The sequence below is a fragment of the Sus scrofa genome, chromosome X (genome assembly GCF_000003025.6).
Source record: "Sus scrofa isolate TJ Tabasco breed Duroc chromosome X, Sscrofa11.1, whole genome shotgun sequence".
In the NCBI taxonomy this organism is placed as follows: domain Eukaryota; kingdom Metazoa; phylum Chordata; class Mammalia; order Artiodactyla; family Suidae; genus Sus; species Sus scrofa.
This window is the reverse complement of record NC_010461.5, coordinates 122,525,507-122,536,316: the sequence shown is the minus strand read 5'-3', so window position 1 is coordinate 122,536,316 and position 10,810 is coordinate 122,525,507. Positions and strand designations below refer to the sequence as shown.

General features: G+C 56.5%; 1 protein-coding gene across 6 annotated transcripts in view; it reads left to right on the top strand.

Moving 5' to 3' along the window:
- CD99L2 (CD99 molecule like 2) overlaps positions 328-10,810 on the top strand; it is a 79,322-nt gene continuing 68,839 nt past the window's right edge. For 3 of the 6 annotated variants that reach the window (XM_003135466.4, XM_003135467.4, XM_013991048.2), the window contains exon 1: positions 328-599. In XM_003135466.4, the coding sequence (XP_003135514.1) occupies positions 533-599 (67 nt within the window). In that variant the 5' untranslated portion in view covers positions 328-532. Of the gene's footprint in view, positions 600-5,446; positions 5,745-10,810 lie in introns of those variants that run through there. The other 3 variants (XM_021080511.1, XM_021080510.1, XM_013991049.2) reach the window with 2 other exon arrangements.

Sequence of the window (10,810 nt, the reverse complement as noted above, 5' to 3'; positions counted from 1 at the left end):
GGTCACCCGGCTGGCAGAACACACTGGGCACGTGCGCCGCCTCGGGTCTGGGTGGGGAAGTCTGGCGCGCGGGGTGGAAATCACCGCACACCCTCGCCGCCGGCGCTTCCAGCACCAGAGCCACTGTCAACTCACGGCTCCCAGCCCGCAGGGCCCACCCCCGAGACTTCCTTCTCGAGGGCCGGGTGTGAAAGGGGCCGCCGGCCGCGTGCGGGGCCCAGCCCCGCCCATCGCGCAGAGGCCCCGCCCCCGAGACTGCAGGCTCGCCCCGCCCCTCGCGCCGCAGCCGCAGGCCCCGCCCCACCTCCCCTGGTCCCCGGCGGGCGCGCCCCTGCGCCGGCGTCGGTGCGCGCCCCTCCTCCGCCCTGCCGGGGCCGCGCCGCGCGCGCCGGCTCTGGGCGGGGCCCTGCAGTGGCAGCCGGCTGCTCCCCCCGCCGCTCCGCCTCCTCCTTCCCGGGTCCTCCCCGATTTCCCCCTCGGGCGCTCTCGCGCTAACTCTGCTCTCCTGGGCCCCGTCCGCCCGCTCCCAGCCATGGTGGCCTGGCGCTCAGCGTTCCTCATCTGCCTCGCTTTCTCCTTGGCCACTCTGGTCCAGAGAGGTAAGGCGGGCGGGGGGCGGGCGGGGACCCCACCCTGTTGGCCCGCGAGGCGGGGGCCCGGCGCCGGGTGGGCCCGGTGGTGCGCATGAGCGGCCCGGCCCCCACCCGAGGGCCTGCGGCGGACGCAGCCGACTGGCAGGCGGGCGGTGCGGGACGGTGGGGCGGGGGGGGGGGTGCTGACACCGTCGCGATCCTTGTGGCTGATGGGGAGGGACCGGGACCCCAGCCGATGCTGGGCTAGAGACAGCGGGGTAGTCCCCTCTTAGGATCTGTCACCGGGAGATTGCCTTTGGGAAAAACCTTGAAGAGAGCCCTCATTCCCTCGAGCAGGGCCTCTCCAAATGCGCTTCGAGGCCACCAGCCGCAGAAGCACCTGGGGAGCTTCCTGGGCGCGCTCCTCCTCTGTGTGGGTCTAGGCGGGGAGGGGGGGCGGTGGACGCGAAACGGCGATGTGTAAGTGACCAGCTCTCCAGGTGCTTCTGGTGCCCACCCCAGTTTTTGAGCCATGCGTGATATTTTGCCCCCGAGGAGGAGGGAGAAATTCTACCAAATCAAGGAAGCAAGTCTCTTAGACCTTTGCTGCTCAGAGTGTGGTCCAGGGCCCCGCAGCGGCATCACCTGGAACTTGTTAGGGAGGCGGCATGTCGGCCCCGCCCCTGACCTACTGAGTCCGAGTCTGCATTTTAACTAGATCCCAGGGTAATTCGCAGGCGCGTTCAAGTTTGCGAAGCAGCTTAGAATTAATGCAGTCTGTGGTTAAAAATAGGGTCGCCAAGGAGTTCTAGCAGAATCTTCTTACACTTAACTTACATCTCATGTCCACATCAGAAAAAGGCGTTGAGGAGAACACCGCAGTTGAGCACAGAATTGTGCTCCGAGCTTCTTGATACAAAGGCAGATTCACCTGGTGAAAAACATATGCGCTCAGCAAAAACAAAACTGTATCCTGCGACTGCCTTCCAGTGAGGATTCTGTACCCAAGGCAGTTTTGCAAAAAGATGCAGAAATGTTTCTCATGTGGGCAGCCCTCCTGGAGTCTTATTCCAGAAGAGCCATTCAATATTCTCCAAAAGTGCTAGGCTTTGTTCTAGACCCTGATGCTGCAGCAGTGAACCAAAGTCGGACTCTGTCCTGGGGGAGCCGACATCCTGGTTGGGGAGAAAAACAAGCGCAAACATCGCCATCTATATGCTATAGTGTTAGTGCCATGAAGAGAATTAAATCAGGTTACAGGGTGGTTGACTTTTGTTGCATTTTTCCCCTTTGGGATTAAGGCTTGTTTTGTCTATAATGCCTTTGTGGGGGAAAGTCTAATCACTCGATGGACTTGCATCCAATGATATGGAAAACTTGCAAGTGGAAGCCCAAAAAAGTTAGAAAAATGATACTCTCTTCAAGGCTGTCTTCTGAAAGCCTTCGGCATCCTTTGCACACTGAGAAGGTGAAGAATAGAAATGGTTGGGTCTCACACAGATTTTCTCCATCATGGGTTATGCTGGGTGCGTCACAGGGTGGTTGCACCACCATTTAACAGATGAGGAAACCAAGGCACATGGAGGGGAAGTCACTTGCCTCAGGTAGCAAAGCTAGGATTTGACCCCAGGTTTGTGTAATTCCAGAGTCCTTGTTTTTAAGCTGGAGGCTTAATGCCTGCTCACCTGGAGGCTGCCCACCTCCACCTTGCTGGCCATGTAGCCTTGGGAAAGTGCTCTGAACTTGGCTGGGTTTGCTCATCCATATAATGCCTAAAACCTCACGAAGGTATGTTGAGGGAACCAGGCATGTGTCACCCTCAGATTTGCAGCCCAGCTCCTGAGTGCTTGCTGTGTACCCCTTCACACCTAGTTTTTTAATTGCCCCAGCAGTTTTGCTGGTTAGGTTTTATCTCCCCTTTCCAGATGAGGGGCCCCAGGTTACATAATTCAGAAAGATGGGAAGTTCCCGTCGTGGCGCAGTGGTTAACGAATCCGACTAGGAACCATGAGGTTGCGGGTTCGGTCCCTGCCCTTGCTCAGTGGGTTAATGATCCGGCATTGCCGTGAGCTGTGGTGTAGGTCGTAGACGCGGCTCGGATCCCGCGTTGCTGTGGCTCTGGCGTAGGCCGGTGGCTCCAGCTCCGATTCGACCCCGAGCCTGGGAACCTCCATATGCCACGGGAGCGGCCCAAAGAAATAGCAAAAAGACAAAAAAATTTTAAAAATTAAAAAAAAAAAAGAAGAAAGAAAGATGGAGCCGGGATCCCAGCCATTGAAGATGCTACCCAGTGATCTTTTCTCTTTTCATTAAGAACACTGAACCGGAAGAAGCCTTCAAGGTAGGGACCCAGTTTCCTGGATCTTATGCAGATCCGGGTGACAAATACGGGTTTTGCAGTGGTGGCCTCCCCGGGGCTCCAAGCGGTCACAGCGGTGTCTGGGCTGCTGTGTCGAAATGCACAAACACAAAGCAAGTGTCTCTCCGGAGCCCCGAGGTGGGGGATCGGGTGGGCCTGCCCAAGAGCCACTTTCTTCTCGGTCCTGGTCCTCCGTAATGAGGCCTGACCTAGAAAGCCTGGCAGGCCTCCGAAGGCACACAGGGCCCCGGGGCCTGGTTCCTGAAGTCCCTCCAGACTCAGGCAAGTCCAGACAGACTTTAGGCTTTCCAGGAGTTTAGAAGGTGGCTAACAAGTCATTTCTGTTTTAATTACAGGTGGGTTTTTGGTCCACTGGGTGTTTTAGTAATTCTGAAAAAATCGTCTGGGGACAGGCCGGTCACCTGTCTGCACCTACAGAAATGGGCAGCTGTTCTCTTGAGCTTCGGGGAGAAGGCTCTCAGCGGTGCGGCTGGGGAGTGATCATGCGAGGGCTCCATGTCCCCAGTGTCTTCCAGGTGCCAGGCCCTCAGTGCCTCACCCACGTGGACCCCTCATAACTGGCCTGAAAGGTTGGCGCGGCCACCATCATGGCTGTTTGCACACGGCCTTGAGAAGTAACTGAGCGGTAACCCGCATCTCAGAGGAAGAACGTGGGGTCCAGCGAGGTTTGGGACTCGAACTCAGGTTTGTCTGACTGACCGGAGGGGTCACGAAGGCAGCTCTAGCCAGGGCTGGGACCGGTCACAGAAACATGAGAAGTGGCCGAGGATGTGCGAGGTGTGTTGGCACAGCTCCTGCCTGCTCCCTGAAGGAGAGGCAGCCTGGCCAAGAGAAGGAGAGGGCAGGTCGTGGAGCGCAGGGCACGTCACTTGACTGCTCGGTGCCTCAGTTTCCGCATCTGTAAAGTGGGGCTAATACCACCATCCGCCTCCAGGGCTTGTTACTCGGATTAATCGAGTACAAATGGATAAAGCACTTAGTGCCTGGCTCGAGCAAGCGCTGTGCTAGCAACTATCATTCCAAGCCACACTTTAAAAATACACAGCGCAGGAGTGCCTGTTGTGGCTCAGCGGTAACAAACCTAACTAGTATCCATGAGAACGCGGGTTCGATCCATGGCCTCGCTCAGTGGGTTAAGGATCTGGCGTGGCCATGAGCTGTGGTGAAGGTCACAGACGTGGCTCGCATCCAGCTCGCATCAAGCAGCTGCAGCTTGATCCAACCCCTAGCCTGGGAACCTCCATATGCTGTGGGTGCAGCTCTAAACAAGCAAAAAAAGAAAATATTCTGCTAATTGAAAGAAGCCAGATGCAAAAGCCCATATATTACATGATTCCATTTATGTGATGTCCAGAGTTGGCAAATTGTAAGAGATGAAAAGATGAGTGGTCGCCGGGATCTAAGGGGGATGCCGAGCGGCTGCTTAGTAGGCACCGGATTTCCTTTCGGGGCGATGGGGATGTCCCGGAACCGGTAGAGATGGTGGCTCTGCAACCTTGTGGGTGCACCAGGAACCACTCAGTGTAGACTTTACAAGGGAGAGTTGAATGGTGTGGGGCTGGTATCTCCACTTAAAATCGATTCACTGTAGCCCAAACAGAACAAATGAAGGGGATGGCAGCATGTGACCCCTGGGGCGGGCTTGGTCCTCAGGGACCCTGAGCTCGGTGGGGTTGGGGAGAGCGAGAGCAGACGGGGCCCCAAGTGCGGGTGGCGCCGGGATCCGGGCAGAAGCCCCGTGTGCAGCCCTGGGCTGTTGGGTATGCTGCCTCCGCCTGCCTGAGTCGGGGATGGTCCCTGCAAAGGTGCGTCCTGGCGAGGGGGGACCCTCCCCCCCCCCCCCCCCCGGCTCAGGGTTGGCTTAGGTACCGCCGTCACTGCACTGGGCTGACAGGGCCTGGGGACTGTGCTTGTTTTAACTGGCATTCAGCCCCTTCCTCACTGTCAGAGGTCACATCCCCGTCCCCTGCATCATTTTGAATGCCAGGTAACAAAAATGTGTGTGTTTATTAAACACACAGAGAAATCAGCCAAGAGTCAGGGTCAGGAGGCAGTTGGGCGGCTCACGGACCTGGGGGCGTGGGGGGGTGGGGGGAGCAGCTGGTCTGGAGTTTTTGTGAGTTCGGGTGAGATGCTTTGCACGTGCGCTGACTTTCCCGTTCCGGGTCCTTCCCCACCTGGTCTTGCTGCTTTTCCTGCCATGGCCCCAGGCCTACCCTTGGGCCTTTGTTGCTGTCCTGCGTGGGAGGCCTGGCTGCAGGGGTGACTCTTCCCTCCCTGCTCAAAGGTCCACTGAGGGGCCCCTCTTGGTTGGCACGTAAAAGCTTAAAGTCTCCCAGACACGGACTAGAGGCGGGTGAGAAAAGCTTTCCACGCAGGCGGTGTTGCGGCTGGAGGCGGGTGGGAAGCTGTGGCGGGGCCGAGTCGCAATCTTGGCCTCCACGATGCCCTCGCCCTCATCTCTGGAACCTGTGACCGACCGTGTGCGGTTACTTAGTCAAGGGGAATTAAGGCAGCAGATAAAGTGAGGTTGCCAATCAGCTGGCCTGAAAATAAGATTCTCCTGGGTTATCCTGGCCAATTAAAGGACGAGGATCCTTTAAGTCTGGGAGAGGGAGGTAGCCGGGTCAGGATCAGAGTGAAGGGGCCGGGTGTCAGGGAGGCCACACCGCCTCTGGAAGCTGGGAAAGGCCGGGGAACAGACTCTCCCCTAGAGCTTCTCGAAGGAGCGCAGCCCTGCTGATGTTCGCCCAGTGGGACCGCATTGGACTTCTGGCCTCCAAAGCTGTAAGGTAAAAATGCGTGTTGTTTTAAGGCACTTCACTTGTCCTGATTTATCACAGCAGCGAGAGGATGCTCGCTTGGAGGAACTTAAGGGGGGGCTGTTAGCGTCTTCATTCTTCGAAAACACCAGCTTGTGATGTCGCCTGACAGCATTTCTGTTGTACCATTTCCAGTCCCCACCCCCGAGGGCCCTGGAAGGTCGCTGGATTTCTTCTGCTTGGCTTTGAGTTTCACCTGCTTCACAAGGAGCGGGCACCCTGTGCTGCAGGCCACCTGCGGTGGGGGCCACCGGCTGCGTTCCCCCCCCCAGGCTGTGTGTGAAGCAGGGTGCAGTCTGGGGCCATCAAACAGGCTCTTTTCTTTGTCCAGGCCGAGCCTGCCCCTTTGCTGAGGTGGGTTGGGGGGAGGGACCAGAGCAGAAATGGGGGCCTGGCCGCCGTTCCCCCTTCAGCTGGTTTTGAGCTCTGTCTGTATTCATCTTCTCCCTGGGGCTGCTCTCAGAGGCCGGGGGTCCTGCAGCTTTCCAAGTGTAGTTGACGGTGGTGGGCCTGGCCCCGAGGAGTGCCAGGCATGCCCTGCACCAGACGCCCTCCAGCCAGCATTTCAAGGTGCTTGTGTTTGGGACTGTTTTCCAAATTGGAGGCAGCCCCCTCAGCAGGAGCTGTTGCAGTGCGGAATTCGTGGCCCTCCCAATAGTGCCAAGAACCAGACAGCTCATTTTCATCGACTTTTTATTTTTATTGCTGCATCAGCTAGCCTGGGAGGCTGGAATTAACGCGGGGCCTACATTCCAGTGTGGCCCCACCATTTGCTGGCAACAGTGGCCTTATCTGCACCAGGAGGCTGCTGGCCTCTGCTTTGTGGGCCTCACGGAATTGTTGGGGCAGCCAGTTAATTGCTAATGCAAACAGGCTGTGTTGTCAAGATATTAGTAGAGCTGGGCTCCTGGAGCGGGAAGAGAATGGGAAAGAGGCCACTTGCCTAAAGGCTGCTTCCTCGCCTGCTGGCCTTGGTTCTACTGAGAATTCAGGGTTTACGAAAGCCCTTATGGACCAGAACCAGAGTGCCGGCGAATCGGGGAGCCGGGCTCGGAGGAACAGGTGCCCGGGCGCAGCTCTGGGTTTCATTGTGCTTCCTGCACCGCTCCGGGCTGTCTTGCAGAGGCAATCCGATCCCTTTCGCCTTCTCACCATTCATTCAATTGGCTTTAAAAAAAGATGCAGAAGTACAAAGTAGGGCCGAAAAAGAAAAAACAAACAAGAAGTGTGTTTTAATCTTTCATGACCGTGAGACCATGAGGTGGGCTTGTAGTAGTTTGGGGCTCCTATTAAATTTCCTCCCACGCTTGGCTTCCCACCCCTCCTCCAAAGCTGCTCCTGGCCAAGGTCAGCGATGCCTTCCCTGTGGCTAAATCCGAGAGTCATCTGACACGTCTGGTCACACCCTCCTCCTGGCAGCACTTTCTCCCCTTTGGCTTCTGGGAAGCCACAGGCGTTGCTGGCCACTCTTAGCTACCGTCCCGTCCCGGGCTCAGGCTTCCATCAGCTGCGCTGATGTGCATGCGCTTCCCAGGTGCCTTCACCAGCCTGACGGCTTTAAACGGAATCCCGTCTGCGTGCTGTGGACGCTTCATTTCTGCCCCCAGCCCTGACCTGTCTTGAGGTCCTGGTTCCCGCCTTCAGCATCCCCACGTGGTCGGTGGATCTTGCCGCTGTTAAGCTGTTGAAATCCTTCCGGTTGAGCAGTTCTGCCCTCCCTCCCACCGAGCCCCCCCCCCATTCCCCGTGATCCAGCCACCGAGGGTGCTTGGTGCCCTGTGCAGCCGCGTCGTTGTTTGGACTCTTACCCCTGCTCATAGGCATCGCCAAAGACCCAGTGCGGACCTGAGCTGCTGCTGGCTGCCTCCATCGTGCTGGTGGCTCTGGCCTCGCCGCCGCTGCTTTCTCTCCCTGGCGCCCCACATCTGATCTGTCAGCAGGCCGTGCCCATGGACCACCCTTGGAATCATCTAGACTCTTCCTCTCTGGCTGCCTCCCTTGGCTGGGCCGCCGTCCCCTCTCACTGGAACCCTGGCAATGAACTCGCCACAGGTGTCCGAGTCCACTCCTGCCCCTGCAGCCCAGCCCCCAAGGCATCTTGTAGAGACCTGAATCACACCGCATCCCTCTGCTTGGAACCCTGCAGGGTCTCGCAGCTGTGACGAAAAGAAAATCTGTGGCCTACAAGTTCCTGCAGAGTGGGGCCTCGGCATGGCCCGACTCTGGCTCCCACCCCTGCCCAAGGTCTACGCAGGGTTAAGGGAGACCAGCAAGGGGCGGTGAAGCTGCATAAGGGGAGTGTTAGCGCCCTGGCCTTCGAGGGGCAAGGGGAGGAGGGGGGCCTGCGATCCAGGCTAGCGAGGGCCCAGGAGAGGACCGGGCACCTGTAGAGGGCACTGCAGCAGCCTGCAGGGTTGGGAGCCAGGAGGATAGGCGCTGAGTACCCCCACCTGAGCATCCTCCCATCTTTTGCTCCTGCCTTCCAGTGGCTACACCCTTGGGTCCCAAACTTTGCACGCAGGCGCCCTTGGGCACTGCAGGGACTCGCAGCAGCAGCAAGGTCATGGTGGTGCCATGGCTGTTTTCAATTTTTGGGGAAATGCAATGTCTGCTGCTCTTAACTTCTAACTACTTAATACACGCACCAGTTAGGTATTTCTTTTGGTCTAAAGGCATGATGAAAAAGCCAGAGACCGTGGCTTCAGTCTGTGGGCTGAACCCAGTAAGAGATGGGAGGGGATCTGAGGGCTCAGCACGCACCTGCTCGTGCCTGAGTGAGGAGCAGATACCTAGCCAGGTCAGTGTGGGGCACTGTGGGTGGCATGGAGCAGAATAAAACATACACGTGCCCTCAAGGAGCTTGCCGTCCAGACAGACCTGGAGGCCCCTACATTATCGAAGCTGTCACACGCGTCATCGTGGGGGTGTCATTGTTGCTGCAATGCTGTCTGCCGGTGTTGTGCGGCCATCACTACTCTCTGGTTCCAGAATATTGTCATTACTCCAGACAGAAACCCCATCCCCATTACGCAGTCACCCCCAGGTCTCGCCTCCCCCAGCCCCGGGCAACACTCATCTGCTTTCTGTCGCGGTGGATTTGCCTGTTCTCAACGTTCATATAGACGAAACCCTGCAACATGCGGCTCTGGCCCTAATGGAGGGGATGGGCCAGCTGGCTCCGCGGGGCCTTCCAGCACTGATGCTCTGTGAGCTGACCTGGCCCTATTTGCACAAGCTTTCTCTGGTGGGGCGGGGTGGCCTCCTCCAGGGAGCTCAGCGCCTGCCAGGATTCTCCCTTCTCCGCCTTCAGCACTGCTTCTTCCTGGGTAGAAGCCATGGAACAGAGTTGCCCGGCCATGGCGCTGTTGACATCTGGGGCCGGGTAATTCATCAGGAGGGGGCTGCCCGGCGCCCTGTAGTAGATTTGGCAGCATACTGGGCTTCTACCCTCTAGATGCTGGTCGCTCTCCCCCCCCCAAGTTGGCCAACCCCAGGTCCAGACGTTGCCCCGTGTCCCCTGGGGGCAGAACCCCCGGGGTTGAGATCCACCCCTACCCCCGTAGAGTCAGATGTATTCTTTGTAAGTCCACGCTCCATGTTCAGTGTGGCTCGTGAGGCGTGGAAGTTTTCTGTTGTCTCACTGCCTTAGGATAGACGTGTTGGAGGCCGTCAGCTCACAGCCCATCCTGGTGGATTGGTACCAGCTTCAGCTGACTCCAGGTCCACACCCGAGGCTCCTTGGCGAGCTTGGCGCTCGTCCATCCCAGGTGGATCAGGCGCATCCCCGATGTCTCTAGGTAGTCATCTCCCACACGGGTTCCCGCTGATGGCTCGTCCTGGCGCTCTTGTGTGGGTCCTTGTTAGTTTCAATTTTAGCTGACGACCTTGTCTTTTTAAATGTTTTACAGTGTTCTGAGAGCTGGTAAAAAAAAAAAAAAAAGAATAAACAGAAAAATGAGCCGAAGATCTGAGCAGGCAGTTCATAAATGCCGAAATCAGATTGGACAACAAACATATGAAAAGATGTTCAACCTCCTTAGTAATTGGAGAGATGCAAATTAAACTCTAATAAGACAAAATTACATACCCTCCAGTAGGCTAAAAATTATAATGAAGTCTGACAATGCCAGGTGTTTACATGATTATAAGAGTAATATGTGCTCTTTGTAGTAAACTTGGAAAATGTAGGAAAGTGTTGAGAAAATGTAAACCCTGCTAACGGGATTGGTATCGAGCTGTGTATATAGCTTTCCTCTTTACTGTGAAATAGGACATAGAAAAGTGGGACTGGAGATCCCATCGTGGCTCAGTGGAAACGAATCTGACTGGCATCCCTGAGGATGCAGGTTCGATCCCTGGCCTTGCTCCGTGGCTGAAGGATCCGGTGTTGCCGTGAGCTGTGGTATAGATGGCAGAGGCGGCTCAGATCCCGCGTAGCTGTGGCTATGGTGTAGGCCGTTGGCTACAGCTCCAATTCGACCCCTAGCCTGGGATCCTCCATGTGCCGTGGGGGTGGCCCTAAAAGGCAAAAAAAAAGGGGGGGAGCAAGACCTTGAGCAAGAAACAGAATGTTGATCACACCTGGTGCCACTCCCGATCACAGCCCCGCCCTCCCCCCAGAAGTGACATGAGCGTGCATGCATTTTTTTTCTTTGCACCACCTATGCACACGGCCCGAAATAATAAAGTTTGGCCTGTCCCATAGCCTTGGAGCAGTGGAATTATACCCTGCATGTAGGCTTTTGCGTTTTGCCTCTTTCCTCCAATATTGCTAATGATCTCGTGTGTGTGTTTGTGGCTCATTGCCTTTTCATTGCCATGTATTATTCCACTGTTTGAATAGACCACAAGTTTTAAAAGAAATTCATTGTCTTATTGATGGATATTTGGGTCATTTACAGTTTTTGACAGTTTCAAGCAGACATGTACAGGTTTCTCTGAGGCACTGGTTCTTAAACCATGATCTGGGGACCCTCGGAGGGCCCCCAAGGCCTTTTCAGGAGTCCGCAAAGTCCAGTCGTTTTCATAATAACCCT